The sequence below is a fragment of the Oncorhynchus gorbuscha genome, linkage group LG21 (assembly GCF_021184085.1).
Source record: "Oncorhynchus gorbuscha isolate QuinsamMale2020 ecotype Even-year linkage group LG21, OgorEven_v1.0, whole genome shotgun sequence".
In the NCBI taxonomy this organism is placed as follows: Eukaryota; Metazoa; Chordata; class Actinopteri; order Salmoniformes; family Salmonidae; genus Oncorhynchus; species Oncorhynchus gorbuscha.
Genome location: NC_060193.1, coordinates 26034528 through 26059332, shown reverse-complemented (window position 1 = coordinate 26059332; position 24805 = coordinate 26034528). Strand labels below are relative to the sequence as shown.

Below are 24805 nucleotides of genomic sequence, written 5' to 3'. Positions count from 1 at the left end.
TGGAGGAAACAGGTACAAAAGTATCTATATCAACAGTAAAACAAGTCCTACATCGACATAACCTGAAAGGCCGCTCAGCAAGGAAGAAGCCACTGCTCCAAAACCGTCATAAAAAAAGCCAGACTACAGCTTGCAAATGCACAGGGGGACAGAGATGGTACATTTTGGAGAAATGTCCTCTGGTCTGATGAAACAAAAATAGAACTGTTTGGCCATAATAACCATTGTTATGTTTGGAGGAAAAAGGGGGAGGCTTGCAAGCTGAAGAACACCATTCCAACCGTGAAGCACGAGGGTGGCAGCATCATGTTGTTGAGGGTGCTTTGCTGCAGGAGGGACTGGTGCACATCACAAAATAGATGGCTTCATGAGGTAGGAAAATTACGTGGATCAAGACATCAGTCAGGAAGTTAAAGCTTGGTCCCAAATGGGTCTTCCAAATGGACAATGACCCCAAGCATACTTCCAAAGTTGTGGCACAATGGCTTAAGGACAACAATGTCAAGGTATTGGAGTGGCCATCTCAAAGCCCTGACTTCAATCCTATAGAAAATTTGTGGGCAGAACTGAAAAAGCGTGTACGAGCAAGGAGCCCTACAAACCTGACTCAGTTACACCAGCTCTGTCAGGAGGGAAGTGCCAAAATTCACCCAACTTATTGTGGGAAGCTTGTGTTAGACTACCAAAACGTTTGACCCAAGTTAAACAATTTAAAGGCAATGCTACCAAATACTAATTGAGTGTATGTAAACTTCTGACCCACTGGGAATGTGATGAAAGAAATAAAGGTTGAAATCTCTCTACTATTATTCTGACATTTCACATCCTTAAAATAAAGTGGTGATCTAACTGACCTAAGACAGGGAATTTTTATGAGGATTAAATGTCAGGAATTGTGAAAAACTGAGTTTAAATGTATTTGGCTAAGGTGTATGTAAATTTCCGAATCCAACTGTACCTGGCACATGAAGTCCACAGGGTCTGCCACCCTGGTCAGAAGGCGAGCCATCTCCTCCATGCTGCTGTAGTACTGCAGATGGGCCTTTCCCATCGCCACCCCACTGCAGTACAATGTTACGCCCACACTTCCTGCTTGTAAGTCTGCAACAGGAAAACAAATTATATAAACTTGTCTCATAAGCATTGGGCATCATCATTTTAGAAACCATGGTGTTTTGTTGTGTTCTCTTTGACAAAGTCATCAAGTCACTCTAGGGTCATTACATGTCATTTCAGCACTCGTGACATCTACCCTCTCAGATTGTTCTGAAATTATTTGTTGCTGGAAACAGATAAGATTAGCATTCCAGTGACATTATTTTGTTGGCATTTTATTTGCTCTCCTTGTAATTAAGCTAATTGATTGCACCCAAATTGGCCCTTTTAATTTCTTAGATTCAGATAATATTCAACATAAATAGTACCCAACATCCGATTTGGACCAAATTTCTTCCTTCCATTGAGTAAGACACGAGGAATCCCAAACAATTGTCAAAAGCCACCCACAGATCACCCAAACCAATCCCACCCCAACAACCAGTATACAGTATCATCTGTTCTATATGTCTGACAAGTAGTATGGAGCTGTGGCTTGGAGTATTGCTTCTTCATACTTTGGAATGTATTTCCTGTGAATCTGGTGATGTTTTTCCCCCCATTCAGAGAAATTAGCCATTGAAGTCGCTTGCATTATTGACCTTATACGAGTGTTTAAGTACCAGGTTGTTCCTGCCACCACACCCTTTTATCAATGTTGCTGGTCTCGTGTTTATTAAATGGATCACAACATTTTATTTTCTTTACAACTTTGGGTAGAAAACCAATAGCTTTTGCTCATGATGAAAATAACTTCTGTGGTCAATTTAATGTAACAAATGGCAGCTCTCTGAGGGCTATCCGTATGGTGAAATTCCTACAAGTCCAAAACTTTGATTGAGAAATGGGCCAGTGACTAAAATGTTGTGACAACCCTAATAATATAATAGAATTATACATCATTGCATTGCAGACATATGTTTTTCAATAAAGTTCTTAGAAAAACATCTTTACATGAAGTGTGATTGGTGAAATGTACTATTAAATTCAAACCAATACCATCGCAAAACCCTATACAGTGTGTGTTTGGGACTTTTACCATTAAAGACCATTAGAGAACATAACATTGACTGCTGTAGTCTAATGGTTTGCTTGTACGCCAGAAATGGTCTATCTAATACATACCTTTTTTAAGGGAATAAACCACACACATAGGGGATGTTTTCTGGACACAAAGAGAAGGACAAACTCAATTGCTTTCATGGAGGACTAGATTGAATTACGAGGATGACCACACAATTTATTTTCATCATGAGCAAAACCTATTGGTTTTCTACCCATTTTTGCAAAGAAAATGTGATCCATTTAATAAACACACGAAACCAGGAAATGGACACAAGGGTGTGGTGGCATTAGCAGGAACAGCAGCATCTAGTAGGAAAAACGTGGTACTTTCCCACTCATTTATGGTAAATAATGCAATCAACTTCAAATGGCTAATTTCTCTAAACAGGGGGGAAAAACAATCACCAGAGTCACACGGAATATATTACAAAGGATGAAGAAGAAATACTCCAAGCAGCAGCTCCACACTACTTGTCAGACAGAGAACTGATACTCTATACTGGTTGTTGGAGTGGGGTGAGCGGGGTCCATGGGTGGCCTTTGATAATTTTATAGGATTCCTAATGTCTTCCTCATTGCTAGGAAGAATTATGTTCCAAATTAGATGTTAGGTACTATATTTATTTAATATTATATGAATCCTGTTCATCTTATCTGTTTGTAATTATAGAAACGATTTCACAACAATCTGAAACGGTGAGGGTCGAGAATCCTATTTCTTGTGCTTTTTGGAAGTGGAATGACTCTCTTCAATAAGCAAGAATGCAAGTGAATTTTCACATACCTGCTGCGTTCACACAGAGGGTGTGTTTGTTCCAGTGGACAGGTTTCACTCTCACCCTCTGTTTACTCCTACTGAACTCAACCTCAGCATCTTTACTGGCCACAGAATCTTTTAAAAGAATGAACACCTCGCCTGGAGTCTACAGGAGGGACAACACAAAACATAAATGTACTGTAACAATAGAAAAAGTACATTGGTTGACATGCTGACCATCTCAAAAGCAGCTCTATTAAATGTTTTTAAAAAAGAAAAGAAAAAAAACCTACAACCAAAAACCCAAAACCAATTTGAAATGTAAAAGTAAAGTGACTGCATTTTGGATCTATATACATCTTGTTACAGTACATTGTATGTACGACTGGCTGAATAAGTCATGTCATTGAATGCTTTGATGTTGCCTCCTGACATGTTAGTGCCTCACCCCACAGAGAACTCTGGACGGTACCAGCAGCATGTTGTTGGGTTTGGTACTGGAGGGTCCGGTAGACTGCCTGCTCTCCAACTTTAGGTTTAACTCCAGCTTTAGATCCGGTCCCATCAACTTCCCAGGAACAGCGCTGACATTCCCTGCTGCAGCCTGGTGCCCTGTGGAAGGTCCACCGACAGTCAAGCCAACATTAAATACTTAGTGTTTCCCCTACCATTGTATTTGGTGCCAGATGGCCTTACATTTAGGTCATTTAGAGACACTCTTTTCCAGAGCAACTTTTTTTCTCTACCTTTATTTAACTAGGCAAGCCAGTTAAGAACAAATTCTTACTTACATTTTTAAAATTTATTTTTAATTTGACCTTTATCTATACAGGTTTTTTCTCATTGATATAACAACTCTTTTCCAAGAGAGACCTGGTCCAATAGCAGCAGAGGGAACAACGTTTCAGACAAAACAACTTACATACACTAACACAACATTAAACAGAACTATAAACACACATACCGTACAACAAAAACATTGTACATTAAAAACACAACCATCTTGACTAAAAACAGCTGGCCTAAAAACAATGATACTCTATGACATATACATCGATCAAGTGTTTAAACTCCACCAACGAAACTAGATCATCACATTTTAAAATGTTCATGACAGAATTCCAGAACCACGGAGCTAAGTAACTAAAACTTTTTCTACCATGTCCTGTTCTAATTTTTGGTACTGTTAGAAGCAAATCAGAATGGGACCGTAATTGATATTAAAATACTGACCTGACTAAAAAAAGAAGAGATAAAATAGCATTTTACCCAATATGACCTTATACATTAGTGTATACCAGTGTTTGAGCCTACGCAAGGTCAATGACGACCAGCCAACAGTGCTGTAGAGATCACAATGATGAGTTAGATGTTTCTGATTTGAAATTAACCTGAGGGCTGCATGATACACTGAATCAAGTGCTCTCAGAGTAGTGGCTGAGGCCTGCATATATATAACATCACTAAAATCTAAAACCGACAGTAATGTACATCGTACCAGCTCCTTCCTGGCCTCAAAAGAAAAACAAGCCTTATGCCGGTAATAAAATCCTATTTTCAGCTTGTGCTTCCTTATCAAGTTCTCTACATGCACAGTGAAGCTCAGCTTATCATCAACCCACACACCCAAATATTTGTACACTTTAACTTTCTCTATAGTATGTCCAGCTAAGGTAGCAATGACATGATTTGTAACATGCCTGGCATTTGAAAATAACATGCATTTTTTTTAACCCAAATTTAGAATCAGCTTTAAATCATACAGATTCTGTTGTATGATGTTAAATGCTCTTTGTGCATTTTCAAAAGCTAAAGATAAACTACTATCACTTGAATAAAGAACAGTATCATCTGCATAAAAATGAACATACGCTGTTTCAATAAGATCCCCAATGTTGTTGATATACAAAATGAACAACAGTGGGCCCAAAATAGAACCTTGCGGAACACCTGAGTCTATGGACTCAACCATCCGTCATTACACATTGTGTACGATTTTAACCTTTGCACTAACACAGCATGTTCCATGGTATCAAAAGCCTTAGACAAATCAATAAAAACATACACACAATGTAACTTCTTATCAAGAGCACAGTGGATGTCATTTAAAACCTTCAATGTTGCTGAAACAGTGCTGTAGCCAGACCTAAAACCTGTTTGCATTCCATTTAATATGTTGTTTTCTTGGAAGTAGTCCTTTAGCTGCCTACTAACTAAGGACTCCAGTACCTTTGACAGTACAGACAATTTTGATATGGGTCGATAGCTGTCAAGTAGAGAGGGATCTCCACCTTTCAGGAGAGGCAGTATAAAGGCAGATTTCCTTAACATCAAGCGTGAGGTTAAAAATACATGTTAAGGGGAAGCAATGATGTCTGGTGTAGGAGGTTCATCAGGGCCAGGGGATTTTTTAAAATCAATTTCTTTCAGGACTTTACACACTTCTGAAACAGAGGATGAAAAGGAGAACCTGGTGAAGGAGTGCACAGGGGTGTCAGGTAAATTCACAGGGGGCTCACTTATACCTTTGACCTTTTCAAATAAACTGCCTGCATCTAAAAAATGCATATTCAAGGCTTTCAGAATGGAGGTTCTCTCAGCTACAATCTGTGGATCGACCAACAATAGTTTGGGAAGCTGTGTATCTTTTTTGCACTCCAAACCCTTCACTACCTGCCAAAATGTGGATGGATTATTTACATTTTGTGAAGTAGAGTTAAGGTAGTAGTAAGGTAGTCTTCTTTCAATTTACGGATCATAGCTACACCCATGTTTCGAAGATGTTTAAAAGCCTTCCTTCATGACGGCCTACCGGGGAGCAGTGGATTAACTGCCATGTTTAGGGGCAGAACGACATATTTTTCCCTAGTCAGCTCTGGGATTTTTAAAATGTATTTTTGATTGAATATCCAAAATTTACAGCATACCTACAGTGAAGCCGCTCAACAACTACATCATACCAGTTATCCAACAGACTCCCATTCAGAGCGACACACAGAAGCATCCAGGGTCAATGCCCTGCTCAAGGGCACGTTGACATATCCCGAACCCGAACCCTCCAAGACCCCCCCATTTTAACAAAAGGACATCAAGGATATCTAAAATCATAACAGAATCATAACAGCAATGCCAACTGCCGACCTTGGTGTTGCTTTGGGCCTTTGTCCCCCACCTGTACAATTATTTTGGCTCAAGTGTTTCACTTGTGTCCGTATATCATGAGATTCAAATATCCCAAGCAACAGTGAACATCTACATTTCTGGGTCGCTTTAAAATCTACTTTTGAGTTTTACAGTGGTTTACAAAGATGATCCAGAACTGGCTGTGTGTGTCACAGCAGGATGAGACTAAGTAGGGTATATTTGGATTTGCATAAAGAGAGATAATGGCCACTGGTGATGGAAGAGGAAAGGGAGAATTTGAATGATGAGACACACCGGCAGACAAACATACCTTTTGGACCTCCCGTCCATTTTAGATCACTTAAGCAATGAGGGGGGAAAAAAACAATATGGATGGCAGCAGATGGTTTTGAAATTCTCAGAAAACTCTTACTGGGTAGCAGAGAGTAGAGAGTGACTCAGGAAATAATTACTGTCAAATTCCTCAGAATATGTAGTGTTCTCATGGAAACCGAGGTCAAACTGAACCCAGGGTACTGACTAACATAGGCAGCACTTAACTAGAGTCAGGGACATTGTGTTCCTACACTTTGTGTCCACATCTGATGCCCCGGGGCAACTACCTCATTTTTGTTGTATTTTTGGGAAACAGGATTTTGAGGGGGAAAATAGCTAGCTTCCTGAAATTCTACACATTTGCCCTGGTGCAAAGAGAAAAATGTGCAGATTTATAGCTACTCTCATGCTGGCCTATCAAAATAAAGTGTGACCTACATATTTTGCCATGAGGTTGAGAGAAAAATATACTGATTTAAAGTTAGGGGGGGCTAGAGGTCCTCCCATTCTTTGCTACTTTACTAACTCGAGTGTTGACTTGAGCTACAGGTATATGCTATCTGTGATTTGACAATGCCCAGTTGTATGGAAATTGCTGTGCAGACGTAGCCTGGGCGGCAAGTCCACTAATTAGTTTGAGGCAATTGCTTGAAAAATCATCAAATTCAACAGATATACAGTTGAAGTCGGAGGTTTCCATACACCTTAGCCAAACACATTTAAACTCAGTTTCATAATTCCTGACATATAGTCCTTGTAAAAATCCCCTGTCTTAGGTCAGTTAGGATCACCACTTTATTTTAAGAATGTGAAATGTGAGAATAGTAGTAGACAGAATTATTTATTTCAGCTTTGACTTCTATCATCACATTCCCAGTGGGTCAGAAGTCTACATACACTCAGTTACTATTTGGTAGCATTGCCTTTAAATTGTTTAACTTCGGTCAAATGTTTTGTGTATCCTTCCACAAGCTTCCCACAATAAGTTGGATGAATTTTGCCCCATCCCTCCTGACAGAGATGGTGTAACTGAGTCAGGTTTGTAGGCCTCCTTGCTCGCACACGCATTTTCAGTTCTGCCCACACATTTTCTATAGGGTTGAGGTCAAGGTTTTGTGATGGCCACTCCAATACCTTGACTTTGTTGTCCTTAAGCCATTTTGCCACAACTGTGGTAGTATGCTTGGGGTCATTGTCCATTTAGAAGACCCATTTGCAAATAAGCTTAAACTTCCTGACTGATGTCTTGAGATGTTGCTTCAATATATCCACATAATTTTTCTGCAGGCCATAACCAACAGTGTAATTTTTAAGCAAAAATTAGGTATTAGGTCAACAATAGATAAGAAATAAAAGCAACAGTAAAAAGACAGTGAACAATAACAATGCTATAACAGTAGCGAAGGGGGGGGGGGTTCACACACACACAATGCAAATAGTCTGGGTAGCCATTTGCTTACCTGTTCAAGAGACTTATGGCTTGGGGGTATCAGCTGTCGAGAAGCCTTTTGATCCTACACTCTGGTACCGCTTGCCATGCGGTAGTAGAGAGAACAGTCTATGACTAGGGTGGCTGAGTTCTTTGACAATTTGTAGGGCCTTCCTCTGACACTGCATGTTGTGGAGGTCCTGGATAGCAGGCAGCTTAGCCCCAGTGATGTACTAGGCCATACGCACTACCCTCTGTAGTGCCTTGCAGTCGGAGGCCGAGCAGTTTCCGTCCCAGGCAGTGATGCAACCATACTCTTGATGTTGCAGCTGTAGAACCTTTTGAGGATCTGAGGACACATGCCAAATCTTTTTTGTTTCCTGAGGGGTAATAGGCTTTGTCATGCCCTCTTCATGACGGTCTTGGATTGTTTGGAAAATTCTAGTTTGTTGGTGATGTGGGCACCAAGGAACTTGAAGCTCACAAACTGCGCCACTACAGCCCCGTCAATGAATATGGGGGTGTGCTCGGTCCTCCTTTTCCTGTAGTCCACAATAATCTCCTTAGTCTTGGTTACGTTGAGGGAGAGGTTGTTATTCTGGCACCACCCGGCCAGGTCTCTGACCTCCTCCCTATAGGTTGTCTCGTCATTGTCGGTGATCAGGCCTACCACTGTTGTGTCGTCTGCAAACTTAATGATGGTGTTGGAGTCGTGCCTGGCCATGTAGTCGTGGGTGAACAGGGAGTACAAGAGGGGACTGAGCACGCACCCGTGAGGGGCTCCAGTGTTGAGGATCAGCGTATCAGATGTGTTGAATGTATGCACACATGACTGTAAGTCGCTTTGGATAAAAGCGTCTGCTAAATGGCATATATTATTATTATATTATTGCTACCTACCCTCACAACCTGGGGTTGGCCCGTCAGGAAGTCCAGGATCCAGTTGCAGTGGGAGGTGTTTAGTCCCAGGATCCGTATCTTAGTGATGAGCTTTGAGGGTACTGTGGTGTTGAACGCTGAGCTGTAGTCAATGAATAGCATTCTCACGTAGGTGTTCCTTTTGTCCAGGTGGGAAAGGGCAGTGTGGAGTGCAATAGAGATTGCATCATCTATGGATCTGTTTGGGCGGTATGCAAATTGGAGTAGGTGTAGGGTTTCTGGGGTAATGGTGTAAATGTTAGCCATTTACCTGCCTTTCAAAGCACTTCATGGCTACGGACGTGAGTGTACGGGTCTGTAGTCATTTAGGCAGGTTTGGGCATAGGGACTATGGTGGTCTGCTTGAAATATGTTCTTATTACGGACTCAATCAGGGACATATTGAACATTTCCATGAAGACACCTGCCAGTTGGTCAGCACATACCCGGAGCACACGTCCTGGTAATCCGTCTGGCCCCGCGGCCTTGTGAAGGTTGCCTGTAATCCATGGCTTCTGGTTGGGGTTATGTACGTACAGTCACTGTGGGGATGATGTTCTCGATGCACTTATTGATAAAGCCAGTGACTGATGTGGTGTACTCATCAATGCCATCGGAAGAATCCCGGAACATGTTCTAGTCTGTGATAGCAAAACAGTCCTGTAGTTTAGCATCTGCTTCATCTGACCACTTTTTTATAGACCGAGTCACTGGTGCTTCCTGCTTTAATTTTTGCTCGTAAGCAGGAATCAGGAAGATAGAATTGGGGTCAGATTTACCAAATGGAGGGTGAGGGAGAGCTTTGTATGCGTCTCTGTGTGTGGAATACAGGTGATCTAGAACTGTTTTCCCTCTGGTTGCACATTTAATATGCTGATAGAAATGAGGTAAACCTGATTTAAGTTTCCCTCCATTAAAGTCCCCGACCACTAGGAGCGCCGCCGCTGGGTGAGCGGTTTCCTGTTTGCTCATTTCCTGACTGAGTGCGGTCTTATTGCCAGCATCCATCTGTGGTGGTAAATAAACAGCCACGAAAAGTATAGATGAAAACTCTTGGCAAATAGTGTGGTCTACAGTTTATCATAAGATACTCTACTTCAGGCGAGCAAAATCTAGAGACTTCCTTCGATTTTGTGCACCAGCCGTTGTTTACAAATATGCACAGACCATCCTCCTTCATTTTACCCGAGTGTGCTGTTCTATCTAGCTGGTGCAGTGTATATCCCGCAAGCTGAATATCCGTGTCATCATTCAGCCAAACTAAGATGTTACAGTTTTTGATTGGAAGGATATTCACGATTGTACCTCATTAAATTTATTGTCCAATGATTGTATGTTGGCAAGTAATATTGATGGGAATGGCAGCTATCCCAGTCGCCTTCTGCGGATCCTTACGAAGCACCCCGCTCTGTGTCCTCTGTACCTGCGCCTCTTTCTCTTGCCAATAACTGGGATGTTGTCTGAAGTACATCCTGTGCGTCTTGCTTGTTGAAGAAAAGATCTGTCTAATCCGAGGTGAGTGATCGCTGTCCTGATATCCAGAAGCTCCTTTTTTCCATAAGATACGGTGGCAGAAACATTATGAACAAAATAAGTTAAATAATGCACAAAAAAAACACATAATAGAACAATTGGTTAGGCGCCTGTAAAACTGCTGCCACTTCTTCCAGCGTCATTTTAGGCAAATTATCACAGATTTACTGTGATAATTGTGCATTCAACAATTCCAACTATGTAGCCAAAACACCCACCATGTATACAGTATAAACACACACACACACACACTGAACAAAAACAGAAAACGCAACAGGTAAAGTGTTGTACCCATGTTTCATGAGCTGAAATAAAATATCCCAGAAATGTTGCATGAGCACAAAAAGCTTCTCTAAACCTGTGCACAAATTTGTTTAGATCCTTATGAGTGAGCATTTCCCCTTTACCTGACAGGCGTGGCATATCAATAATTTGATTAAACATCATGATCATAACACAGGTGCACCTTCTGTTGGGGACAATAAAAGGCCATTCTAAAATTTGCAGTTTTGTCACACAACATAAGCAATTGGAATGCTGACTACAGGAATGTCCAACAGAGGTGTTGCCAGAGAATTTAATGTTATTTTCTCTACCATAACCTGCCTCCAACATCGTTTTAGAGAATTTGGCAGTACATCCGACCCTGCCTCACAACCGCAGAACACGTGTATGGCATCATGTGGGCGAGATGTTTTCTGATCTCAACGTTGTGTACAGAGTGCCCCATGGTGGCACTGGAGTTATGGTATGGGCAGGCATAAATTATGGACAACAAGCTCTTTAGTGATGGCAATTTGAATGCACAGATATACTGTGATGAGATCCTGAGGCTCATTGTCATGCCATTCATCCGCCGCCATCACCTAATGTTTCAGCATGATAATGCACGGCTCCATGTCGCATGGTTCTGTACACAATTCCTCAAAAATTTCCCAGTTCTTCCATGGTCTGCATACTCACCAGAAATGTCACCTATTGAGCATGTGTGGGATGCTCTGGACCGACGTGTATGCTCCAGAGCCCGCAAATATTCAGCAACTTCGCACAGCCATGGAAGACGAGTGGGACAACATTCCACAGACTACAATCAACAGCATGATCAACTTCATACAAAGGAGATGTGTCGCGCTGCATGAGGCAAACAGTGGTAACACCAGATACTGACTGACTGGTTTTCTGATCCACGCACCTACCTGCCACTTGTTGCCTCAGGAATGAATACAATATTTATTGTATAATTCATTGTTGAATAAGCATAATGTAACTATTATTGCTGACCCTATACACTGCACCCGACCTCCCATGATCCCCCTCTCTGCCCTCCCCTTCCCCTGTACCTCTCTGCACAATATCGGTCACCGCCGACAGGTACTCATGGGCGTCTTGCTCGCTGGATACCTGCAGACACTCGTCCCCCTTGAGGGGCACCACCTCCAGGAGGGGCGCCAGGCTGTCTACCCCACACAGAAGCACCACCACGTGGGCCGCAGGCCTCAGCACCCGGGCCAGGAAGAAGCGGCGGAGCTGGCACAGGCCCTCTAGCATGCCCCTGGACAGGATTAACAGCTTGACCTTGTACTGGCCCAGTCGCAGAAAGTCCTCCCGCCGGCTGGTCACTGTGGCGATGTCGTAGCAACAGATCCCTCCCTCCCAGATGGGCCCGGCAAAGATAGAGCGCAGGTATACAGCCCACTGCTCTGCCTCCACCTCATAGATGATGAGCAGGTCCTCGGCTAAAAGAGGATGATGGAAATAGGGAGATTTGTACAGGTGCAATGCCACTAATAAAAGCCTTTTATGCAAGTCAAACCACTATGTAATATGTTGTAAATGTGTTTTATCCATCCATGTTCAAATCAGTGTCTCTGTGAAAAACATGACCTTATGCTTTACGGGGCTCCATCTCCCTTGATACATAAAAGTTATTTGACTAAATGTTTCTGATAAATAATATGACTAAAATATTACTAACGCATTTCACATTAAACTAATCAGGTAAGTAAGAGTCATGATATTGTTGAACTGATTGAATGTAGCATCTGGTAGACTTGACTATGAACTTTTAATTATGTATATGAAAGGATAGTCATCTCTTCAAAAGTTTGATATGAACATTGGAATGGTTGAATATACTTTGAATTAAGTCATCATAGTTATTCTTAAACATTTACTTGGTTTTACTTGGTCATAAGAGAAGCACAATAATAATAAGTGTACCAGATTCTTCAACATCAATGCTAACAGTGTAGCAGAATCTTCATCATAATGCTAACAGTGTACCAGATTCTTCAACATCATAATGCTAACAGTGTACCAGAATCTTCAACATCATAATGCTAACAGTGTAGCAGAATATTCAACATCATAATGCTAACAGTGTACCAGATTCTTCAACATCATAATGCTAACAGTGTAGCAGATTCTTCAACATCACAATGATAACAGTGTAGCAGATTCTTCAACGTCATAATGTACAAATACAGCTGTGAAGTATCAAATAACAATATTCCAAAGGCAATATCACAAAAAAAACTTACATGTAATTGCATAGCAGCACAAGCGACACAAAAGTCTATGAATTTATCAAAAAGTTCAGAAGGTCTAGGCTACTCACCTGAGCTCATTTTTCACCTCTGTCCACCTCTCTCCACTTTGACAAAGAAAAACAACTCGCCACACACTGGCTCTATTGTATGCAATTGGTCTGATAAGGGCTGTGAGCTTCCTGCTTGTCAAGATCAGACAGAGAGATGGGGCAGTACATGGTGGCTGTAATTCCAGGTGAGCGTAAGGACAAGTGTCTAGCCTTTACCTGGTTTACGGAGGAAGGAGAATAATATAATATAAAATAAACTGTACCCTTGATAAGAATATACAAATAATAAGAATAATTAACAAGCAAAGACAAAAAAAATACTTTGATAGAGACACTTCAGAGGCAGAAATTTAAAAAAGGTAGCAAAGTTTTTAAAGGCTCCAGGTTTAGATTTGCTAGTTTGAAACAGATTAACTTGGACCACAAAGCCATCAAAGCCTCTAAACACAAGAGAACAACTGCAAAAACATCATTACAGTGGCATTACTAATCTAACAATAAACATAATGAACATTGTTAAACTTAAACAAATACTGATAAGTACAATTGGCCATGGCGCAAACCTTTCTTCCCAAACAGACTGCATGGTTATCAAAAATAATGAGAACTTGACCTCAACTAGCCTACCTGGTTAAATAAAGGTGAAAAAAAGATGTTTTTTTAAATGGTTTCCTTCAAAGAAACACTGGCAAAACAGTGCAGTACAACCTCTACACAATGCGACTAAGCTCTCACCTGCACAGGTCTAGGGGGTTTTGACAAGATTGCGTACAACTACGACCAGAAGTAACTTTTTAATAGCAGCTTAGGAAAGAATTTTAGCTAACCCTAAACCTTTTCCTAACCGTCGGGGCTGCAGGGTAGCCTAGTGAATAGAGCATTGGACTAGTAACCAGAAGGTTGCAAGTTCAAACCCCTGAGCTGACAAGGTACAAATCTGTCATTCTACCCCTGAACAGGCAGTTAACCCACTGTTCCTAGGCCATCATTGAAAATAAGAATTAGTTCTGAACTGACTTGCCTGGTTAAATAAAGGTTAAAGAAAACAACTGCTACATAAACTTTCCTAACCTGCTGCAAAAAGTCACAGCTGGTCTAAGGGATGCTTTTAGACCTTTTCACATGTTCACTACTAATTAGAGTTCCCTGGGAAACACAGACACAAACTATGGTTCCTACATTGTCACATTAACATGAATTGGGTGATTCATGCGCATAGGGTTCACAGGGGCACGTGCCCCTTCAGATTTGTCCTGTTTATAAATATATATCTCCCAAAGTCATAACTAGCTACCAGTTGCCAAGGCGCCGTGAGGTCGCCTAGGCAGAGAGCTCCTTTATATGTGTAAATATTTTATTGTTTTATGTGGGAGTTTTTATATAAAGATGTTTTTATCAACGTTTTATTTTGTTAGTTTAGGACCAGCAAGTTAGTTATTTTTGTCAAGATAGCTCAGAGGGTAGTGAGCCAGCCTTGGTTTTTATTTGAAACCGAAGATGACACAGGCTTGGACATCACAGAGGCTCGTTGTAGTTTTGACTGGATCTCTCACTCCAATGTGTATTATCTCAATAATTGATAGGTAGTGAGCCTCTGGCGCCAGAGTGAGATCTAGTGGACGCCGTGGTTGGCCTGATGATCCGGGCCTGTCTTACTGTCTTACCCCCCCCCACACACACACACACACACTGAATGAGACCACTGATTCCCCCGGCTTGGGTAAGGGCATCAGAGAAGCTTTGAACATTGTGGAGGAGGTGAGTGCTGAGAGTGGAGAGAGAAGGCTCTTGACTGACTTTCAGGAGACTGTATGTTCGGACTATGTGCAGCCCAATGGAGTAGGATGTGAACTGGATGCATGCCCCAGACTATTGTCCAGTCCAAGAACTACATGTACTTTGTTTTTTGTTTTAAGCGTCTTTGATATGATCAAATACATCTATTATTATTATTACCAAGAAGCCATTTCAGGCTATAAAGTTAGAGTCGCTAGCTTGTCTATATTAGCTGGCATGACTGCTGGCAAAGTTGGTATACTGTAGAAAAGCAAGCAATTACTAAATGTACTGAATAAGACTCACATTCTTTTCAATCTTTTACCCAGATTTTAGCAGAGATGCAGAGAAGCGTATTTAGCATATTTAAAAAAAAGTGATCACCAGCCAGGAGGATACGTAACAGCTCAAGAGGTATGCGTAAATACGCAGACAAATAAACCCATTTTTAAGATAGAATTGTGATTATGGTTCTAGGTTGCAGGAAAAAAAGCTGTTTCAGGTGTTTGAGAAATGCTACACTCTCCAAAACCCCACCAGCCATCCTCACAGTACTTTGTGACCGCTCAGATTTTTGGGATGCATGACATCCCTGGGTGCATTGATCATTTCTATTCCACATAGAGAATAAAAACTTTCGCTATAGGGATCCAATGCTGGAACCCCATTGTAATTGGTGGGATTACTATTTTTTCTGCCTTTAAAGTGGCTACAATTTTAACATGGTATAACCAGATCAATCCCAAATTGACCGCAAATTGACTGCTATTCAATTATGGAGATCACTTGATTGGTATAAGCAATTGGTATCCACTGTTAAATTCTTCCAGACTTCCACAAGTGAGTAGGGCAAAGATGGGACCTGTATGTCGATTTGGGATTGAGCCGACAGTCACCGAACTGTAAACTGGTTGGGGTAAGTGTACTTTTCCTCTATTAAAATGTCTTTAAATGTCCACATGGTGGTGCTGTAATAACAAACGAATTGAACTGTCTCTTAAACTAGTTTAGTTATAAATCCAAAAAGCTGAACTCTCTATTAACCACTTACAACCCGCCCTTTACAATCTCACTAACAGTGTTGTGAAGCGGTTATGCTGAATACATGCACCAACGTGAAGCTAAAGAATATATAGGCCTGTTGATTCACCCTGTGCATCATGATGTGAAATCGAATTCAACTACTCTCTAGCCTGGTGGTGCTCACTCAAAACAGTGAATCTTTGGCCATCTAAATTGCATGACATTTTGCATGATGACAACTCTAAACCCTTCAAGAGAGATTGAGTGAAGTTTAGAGACTGAGATTAAGCAGAAATGGTAGGATCCAGTGCACGACTCTGGAGTTGCAGACCAACTGCTACCCATGGTTGATGTTACAATGTTGCAACATACAGAAGAGGGAACTGATGTGTTACAACACTGCACATATAACCTATAAAAACATGTTAGACATACACAGACTGAAACAAAACGAGTCCGTGGGCAAAGGGGAATATGAACACAGAGGTCTAGTCTCTGCCACCAATAGAAGAGCGATATATATGGGGGCGTGTCTTACCAACTGCAGGCTAGGTTGCGCGCACAGCGCTGGGAGAGAGAACTTGATACAGAGCAACAGTAAATCACACGGACCTACAGTATACCAGTGTTGAAATTTGTAATCCCATTGCATGTATTTGTGGCTAGTGAAAGGAGCAAGTGAGATCACTGCGATCTCCCATTTGGATAGAGTTGATTTGTTGGGTAAGGACAACAACGGATCTTTTTCAGGCACAGTTCAAATATATTTGAATTTCTAGCACCATGGAAATGTCCGAAAACAAGCCGAATGATGATCCGAAGTTATCTACGACTGACAGGATGGTAAAATGTAAGTGTACAATTAATTGATGTTGATCATAAACAGTTGCCGCGTTGCTTTTTATTTTGGTCATGAAGTCACACACTGCTTCCATAGATGAATGTCTCTCCCTCTCAACACATTGCAATCCTAGTCGTATTGTACCCGAATGGTCTGCTCAATTGGAAATCTGGTTATGGAGAAAAAGGGTGTTAGCCGTGAGATACGACACCGGCTAGGCAATCTGTAAAAGTAGGAAGTAATGGTGTTATTACAAGAGTTGCAGGCATTCAATGTTTGCATTTAATTTCGGGCAACATGCTTGTTGGATATGGTCCTATATTGTTTAACATCCGCACATACAATAATATATATGTTTTTTTCTTATTTTAAATGACCATAAAATACATGACTTGTAGCCACAGACATCACTTCTGTATGAACATGGACGAACCATGTAGGGCAGGCCATCCAGTGATTGTTAAAACTATTATTCCATGGTTAAAAGTTAGACGGTTCACCCCTATTTTGGAGTCCATACATAATAGAGTGACACATGTATCTGTTTTTGGCTAGCCCTCGTGTTTGATGTTTGCCCCCATGGTAGGTTACTGTAGTCTATGGTGTCTAGAAACCACATGGGGGCTGGACTATAATGACACATTTCTTTTAATCTATTATTCATGAAATCACTATTGATTTAAACACTGAGTTAGGTTTGACTCTATACTCTACACAGTGTGAAAATAGTGTGTAAATAGTTTTACATTTGCTATGAAGGCTAGTAATCATCCCCTGCCACATCAAATCAAATTTTCTGTCACATGCGCCTAATACAAGAGGTGTAGACCTTATCGTGAAATGCTTACTTACTTACAAGCCCTTAACCAACAATGTAGTTCAAGAAATAGAGTTAAGAAAATATTTACTAAATAACTAAAGTAATAAAAAAATATATAAAGTAACACAATAAAATAACAATAACGAGGCTATATACAGGGGGTACTGGTACTGAGTCTATGTGCGGTGGTAGAGATTATTCGAGGTAATTTGTACATGTAGGTAGGGGTAAAGTGACTATGCATATATAATAAACAGCGAGTAGCACCAGTGTAAAAACAAAGGGGTGGGGGGGGGGTCAATGTAAATAGTCCGGGCGGAAATTTTGATTAATTGTTTAGCAGTCTTATGGCTTGGGGGTAGAAGCTGTAAGGAGCCTTTTGGACCTAGACTTTGCGCTCCGGTACCGCTTGCCATGCGGTAGCAGAGAGAACATTGCGTGACTGGAGTTTTTGACCATTTTTGGGGCTTTCCTCTGACACCACCTAGTAGTATATAGGTCCTGGATGTCAGGAGGCTTGGCCCCAGTGATGTACTGGGCCGTACGCATTACCCTCTGTAGCACCTTACGGTAGGATGCTGAGCAGTTGTCATACCAGGCAGTGATGCAACTGGTCACGATGCTCTCGAGGGTGCAGCTGTACAACTTTTAGAGGATCTGGGGACCCATGCCAAATCTTTTCAGTCTCCTGAAGGGGAAAAGGTGTTGATGACTGTCTTGGTGTGTTTGGACCATGATAGTTTGTTGGTGATGTGGACACCAAGGAACTTGAAACTCTCGACCCGCTCCACTACAGCCCTGCCGATGTTATTGGGGGCCTGTTCGACCCTCCTTTTCCTGTAGTACATGACCAGCTCCTTTGCTCACAGTGAGGGAGAGGTTGTTGTCCTGGCTCCACACTGCCAGGTATCTGACCTCCTTCCTATAGGCTGTCTCATCATTGTCATGATCAGGCCTACCACCATTGTGTCGTCAGCAAACTTAATGATGGTGTTTGAGTTGTGCTTGGCCACGCAGTCGTGGTTGAACAGTGAGTACAAGAGAGGACTAAGCACGCACTCCTGAGGGGCCCCAGTGTTGAGGAGCAGCGTGTCAAATGTGCTGTTTCCTACCCTACCACCTGGGGGCGGCCCGTCAGGAAGTCCGGGATCCAGATGCAGAGGGAGGTGTTTAGTCCCAGGGTCCTAAGCTTGGTGATGAGCTTTGTGGGCACTATGGTGTTGAATGCTGAGCTGTAGTCGATGAACAGCATTCTCAACATAGGTGTTCCTTTTGTCCAGATGGGAAAGGGCAGTGTGCAGTGCGATTGAGATTGCGTCATCTGTGGATCTGTTGGGGCGGTATGCGAGTTGGAGTGGGTCTAGGGTTTTCGGGATGATTGTGTTGATTTGAGCCATGACCAGCCTTTCAAAGCACTTCATGGCTACCAATGTGAGTGCTAAGGGGCAGTAGTCATTTAGGCAGGTTATCTTCCCTTTCTTGGGCACAGGGACTATGGTGGTCTGCTTGAAACATGTAGGAGTTATAGACTTGGTCAGGGAGAGTTTCAAAATGTGAGTGAAGACACTTGCCAGTTGTCTGCGCATGCTCTGAGTACACATCCTGGTAATCTGTCTGGCCCCGCGGCCTTGTGAATGTTGCTGACATCAGTTACGTAGAGCGTGATCACACAGTCGTTCGGAACAGCTGGTGCTCTCATGCATGCTTCAGTGTTGCTTGCCTCGAAGTGAGCATAAAAGGTATTTAGCTCATCTGGTAGGCTTGCGTCACTGGGCAGCTTGTAGTCCGTAATAGTTTTCAAGCCCTGCCACATCCAACGAGCGTCAGGAAATACCTCAACTTCTTTAATATTAACATGGAGCACCAGCTGTTATTGACAAATAGACACACACACCCCCGCCCCCCCATCTTACCAGGTGTAGCTGCTCTGTCCTGCCGATGCATGGAAACCCCAGCCAGCTCTATTTTATCCGTGTCGTCGTTCAGCCACATCTCGGTGAAACATAAGATATTACAGATTTTAATGTCCCATAGGTAGGATAGTCTTGATGGTAGCTCATCCAGTTTATTTTCCAGTGATTGCACGTTGGCCAATAGGACGGATGGTAGTGACGGTTTACCCACTCGCTGACAAATTCTCACAAAGCATGTCAAGTCTTTGTTGTTGAAATTAAAGCATAAATCAAAGCCTTTGCTTATTCCTAGTTTTTAGGATGGAAAACATTTAGATATATTTTTCAACCATTTCTAACCTAAGAACTAGGAATACGCAAAGGCTTTGATTTCTGTTCAAACAGATGGAAAAGGGGTCTTAGACAACATCTACCAGGTATTAGAAATACATCAAAACACAAGTAAAGATCCCTGCCAACTAATATCAACACTTATATTTAGTTTTGGAGACATTATTTGCCTTTTGGAAGTTTAAGAAGCATTGGTTTGTAATAACATTACCAAAAACCCACATATCTTATTTTTTAAAAGTTATTTTCAGATTTCTCTCCCTCATGAGGGAAAACAATAAAAGTTGACAGATGTAAGAAGTAAAGGTAGACCTACAAATTAGTGATTGTGTTTTTATTAATAACAATGTGGCTTATGATTTTTAAGTGGTTAAAATATGTCGTTCTGTCACCAAATCGGTAACGGAGTGACGAAAACATCTGTAACAGAATGACTGCAACTGAATTGGCTACAATCGGAATTCATAATAGTGACATACCACAGTTGTGTCAACTGCTACTGTCCTCCCTTCTACTGGCATACTGTTATGTTCAGCTCATTACTGTTTCCTTTCTCTTTCTGTCAAGTGGTGTGAAAACAGTCTGGACAACCCCTTCCTTTCTCTCTCCCTGTCTCTCTCCTCTCTCTTTCCAGTTAATGTCACCTCTCCCGGCTCTTACTGACACCTACCCATGAGTCCTTTCTCTTTCCATTTACTATAACCAGCCCTCTCACCCACTGAACACCGATTGACACAGGACATCCATGGACATTGACATTTGGTCAGTCCAAATCTGAACCAACCATAGATGTCTGTTTCACAAGTTTGGACTGCAAGTTTGGACACAAGAGTGTCTGGAAGTGTTTTAAATAAAGTACTGTAAAGTTCAGTAGAGTGAAGTTTAGTTCAGAAGGTTTAGAACAGTGAAGTTTAGTTCAGTAGAGTGAAGTTTAGTTGAGTTCAGTACAGTAAAGTTTAGTTTAGAACAGTAAAGTTCAGTAGAGTGAAGTTTAGTTCAGTAGAGTGAAGTTTAGTTCAGTACAGTAAAGTTTAGTACAGTAGAGCACACCAGAGTTGATTAAGGCTGGGAATTGCCAGGTATTATCACGATATTTAGGTGCCGATATGATACAGTATGTATTGCAATTCTCACATTTCTATATGTGTTGTGAATCAATACTGTGATTTGTTTGAGATTCTATGTTCCAAACTGCTGCAGAGGGACAAGAGAGAGTTTGGACAGTCATGGAAATAAGTGTTGAAAACAAATTGGCTTCATATTTAAAAAGAAGATTGAGAACAAGCTATGAAGGAAAATACTGGAGTTTTGATGCAGGTACAGCAAACTAGCGCAACAATTATATTGCAATATTGTCAATATGATATATCGTCAAAAATAATATCCCAATATGTAACTGTATCCATTTTTTTTTATCACTAGAGTCGAGTACACTATAATTGATTGTATTGTATTGTACTGAATTATACTCTGCTGTTTATTTATTAGTTTATTAGGATCCCCATTAGCTTTTGCAGAAGCATCAGCTTCTCTTCCTGGGGCCCACAGAAAAACACAAAACATGACAAGTAACAAAACACTGATAGACAAGGACAGCCACACAAATTGAAACTACTAAGATAGACAAACAATACATCAAAAGAACAATTCATACAATACAAATAAAAAGTGATGAACGGAACCGTTCTGTATTTTATCGAACGGATGGCAACCCCAAGTCTAAATATTGCTGTTACATTGCACAACCTTCAATGTTATGTCAGAATTATTTAAAATTCTGGACAATTAATTACTTTGTTAGGAAGAAATGGTCTTCACACAGTTCACAACGAGCCAGGCGACCCAAACTGCTGCATATACCCTGACTCTGCTTGCACAGAACGCAAGAGAAGTGACACAATTTCCCTAGTTAATATTGCCTGATAAAATGAATTTAGAGAGAGAAAAATAGTCCTATAATTCCTATAATAACCACAACCTAAAACTTCTTAACTGGGAATATTGAAGACTCATGTTAAAATGAACCACCAACTTTCATATGTTCTCATGTTCTGAGCAAGAAACTTAAATGTTAGCTTTTTTACATGGCACATCATGCACTTTTACTTTCTTCTCCAAGACAGTGTTTTTGCATTATTTAAACCAAATTGAACATGTTTCATTATTTATTTGAGACTAAATAGATTTTATTTATGTATTATATTAAGTTAAAATAAAAGTGTTCATTGTTCATTCAGTATTGTTGTAATTGTAATTTATTACATATATAGATATATATATATATATATTTATAAATGGTCAGATTAATCGGAATTGGCTTTTTTTGGTCCTTCAATAATCGGTAACAGGGTTGATAAATCATAATCGGTCGACCTCTATCATATGGGACGCTGGCCTGAAGGGAGTTGTAGTTTTCATTTAGTAAACATTCAACCTAGGTCAGCGCAGAAATGTGGTAATTAACTACCATGACCATAATGCACTGTGCCTGTTCTTTTCCATCTTGGACAGAGATGGATACACTTTTATGCCTGCTATGTTAGGTAAGATACAGATAGACCACATACACCCCCGAATGAGAGAGGAATGTACACAACACAACAACGAGCGAAGAGAGAAAGGGATAAAGACAGTTCGTGAAAGTATGCCTTATCTAGTTTAAAAACGAGAAATGATTGTCAGACAACTCTGTAGCATGCTTATTGAGGCTAGCTTTGCTAAATAGGATGACTAAAGACAAGACAGCATGGGGAGAACAGAGATAATGTTCGATGGTTGTCTGTCTGACTGGCTGCTACTGCCTAAGCAGAGAGGAGATGATGACTTTAAGGAATGAAAAATCATCAAATTATCAAATAAAAAGTAATATACACTGTAATATTTTATTATTTCATGGTAATGTCCTATTTTACTATGTGAACATTACAGAGACAATGGAATATGTGCAATGTTTTGGCAATTGAATGTTCACTATATTTGGCTTTGGAATTTCCATTAAAAAGCTCAAATAATTTTTATGTCATTATTTCATAACAGCACTAATCTCTCAGCACTAGAAGGTGGCAAGTCTTGTGGGGTATGTATGGGTGGCTGAGTTGAATGTTATTTGATTATGCAGACAATCTGGAATTTTTCATTTTGTAATATAAAATAGAAAAGAAGCAGTTGATCTCTGGTCAACCATCAAACAGGAAAGACTGGCCTTAACAACTAGTACAGTAGATTTGTTTTGAACATATTTTTTTATAACAGACCACCTTCACAACAACTTAATGTGACTTGACCATGATAACTGACCATCAAATGTTATATCTAGGAGTTGAGCTTCTTCAACTTGCTCAGTGGTCACAACCTTTCTGTACAACTCCAGTCAAGGTTTAGGTCTTCGAGAATGTTTTGAACCAAATACAATGCTTTTAGATGTAGATGTCTTTAAGACCCGTTTATCATTAGTCACCCGTGCTGATACTGACTGTAACTCCTTATTTATTATTTCAATCAGCTCACTGGTTTTCGGTGCTGACATGTAGAGAGTGTAATCATCCGCACGCATAGTCATTCTAGCTTTGTGTAAGACCAGTGGCAAATCATTTGTACAAATAGAGAAGAGTAACGGCCCAAGGGAGCTGCACTGAGGGACACCTCACTGTACATATCTGATGTTGGAGAAGCATTCATTGAAGAACACTCTCTGGGTTGTATTGTTTAAATGACTCTCCAAACATGCGATGGCAGGTGATGTGAGGCCATAGCAAGTGAGTTTCTTCAATAGCAATTTATGATCAATAGCATCAAAAGGTTTCACTGAAATCTAATAATACGGCTCCAGCTATCGTCTTATTGTTACTTTCTTTCAACCAATCACCTGTCCCCTGAGTCAGTACAGTACAAGTTGAGTGCCCTTCTCTATATGCATGCTGAAAGTCAGTAGTTAATTTGTTATCTGAAAATTGTCATTTTATTTGGTCAAACACAATTCTCGCCATCAGTTTACTAAGAACAGGCAGCAAACTGATTGGGTGGCTGTTTGTGCCAGCAAAGGGTGCTTTACTATTTACTGTACTGTACTGAACTCTACTGTACTTTACTGTATTAAACTGTACTTTGCTGTGCTCTACTGTTCAAAATTCTGAAACATAAGATATCTATGATTGGTACAGATTTGGTCCAATTCGGACCAACCAAATTTGGTCTTGTTTGAAGGCGGAGCTCATTAGAATAATAGCCAGTGTGTAGAATAATACCCAAACATGCAAAAGAGGATAGTACACTTTTTACCTTTGTGTACCTATTCAGGATACATCACCATGAACAGAAGGACATGTATAGTTATGCATTTCTGTATTGTACAGATAAGGGACTCGTGATGTAATTATTTTACCATCATTCTGTTACCGGATGTTAATCCCCTTCACTTAATGTAGTTTAATAAACAAAATAGATTTTTTTCAAACTCAAGGTGGGTTTGGAAATAACCGGATGCATCCAGTTTTCAGGGGAAATATAAAGAGCCTGACTCCTGCTTTTGGACATTAACACAAAAACAACTAATGGAACTGTGAGGGGACACACACACACACACACACACTCTTAACACACACGTCATTTTTTGTTGTTGTATTGTTTGTATAATTATTTTTTTTCCCATTTGTTGTGTATTGTTGTATTTGTAACTTGTGTGACGTTCCTTGTCTATCAATGTATCAGGGTTTTGTTACTTGTCATGTTTTTGTTGTTGTTGTGAACATCAGGGCGAGTAGCTTCTGCAAAAGCTAATGGGGATCCTAATAAACTAATAAACAATGTGACACTCCCATCTTAAATCCTCCTCCACATTTACTGGATTGGTTAAACAGTGCAAAAGACAACCTCCCCCAACAGTAATTATTTTCTTGTCAGGAACGGAAAGAAAGAAATGCCTCAGGCGTTCATTCTTATGCCTGCTACATTACTTTATCTCATAGCTGACATTGACACCCCATTCTTTCTGCAGACATCTTTGAATCTTAATTCAGAGGAAATATTTAACAGAGTTTTTGGAAAAAGTGGTCACATAACAAACTGAGGGAGATTTTACCGCCATTCTGATACCAAAATGTACATCTGCACTGTTCTTCGAGTAAATGTGTTTTTGTATGATTTTCAGATACTCTCTCTTTTATTATCTTTTTTTTTTAACCTTTATTTAACCAGGCAAGTCAGTTAAGAACATATTCTTATTTTCAATGACGGCCTGAGAACAGTGGG

The 24805-nt window shown here is 40.6% G+C and overlaps 2 protein-coding genes across 8 annotated transcripts in view; one reads left to right on the top strand and one right to left on the bottom strand.

Annotated features, from left to right (window-relative positions):
* Positions 1 to 13747, bottom strand: part of LOC124008676 (B-cell scaffold protein with ankyrin repeats-like) — a 35161-nt gene extending 21414 nt beyond the window's left edge. For both annotated transcript variants that reach the window (XM_046320169.1, XM_046320170.1), the window contains exons 1-6: positions 13591 to 13747; positions 12874 to 13071; positions 11597 to 11992; positions 3366 to 3529; positions 2945 to 3083; positions 959 to 1101 (exon numbers count right to left, since the gene is read on the bottom strand). In XM_046320169.1, coding sequence (XP_046176125.1) covers positions 959 to 1101; positions 2945 to 3083; positions 3366 to 3529; positions 11597 to 11992; positions 12874 to 12883 — 852 coding nt within the window. In that variant the 5' untranslated portion in view covers positions 12884 to 13071; positions 13591 to 13747. The remainder of the gene's footprint in view (positions 1 to 958; positions 1102 to 2944; positions 3084 to 3365; positions 3530 to 11596; positions 11993 to 12873; positions 13072 to 13590) is intronic.
* A 2472-nt stretch (positions 13748 to 16219) lies between these two features.
* The window catches only part of LOC124007866 (serine/threonine-protein phosphatase 2B catalytic subunit alpha isoform-like), a 104262-nt gene continuing 95676 nt past the window's right edge, over positions 16220 to 24805 (top strand). For 5 of the 6 annotated variants that reach the window (XM_046318658.1, XM_046318656.1, XM_046318655.1 and 2 more), the window contains exon 1: positions 16221 to 16504. In XM_046318658.1, the coding sequence (XP_046174614.1) occupies positions 16438 to 16504 (67 nt within the window). In that variant the 5' untranslated portion in view covers positions 16221 to 16437. Of the gene's footprint in view, positions 16505 to 24805 lie in introns of all 6 variants that reach the window. The other variant, XM_046318653.1, reaches the window with a different exon arrangement.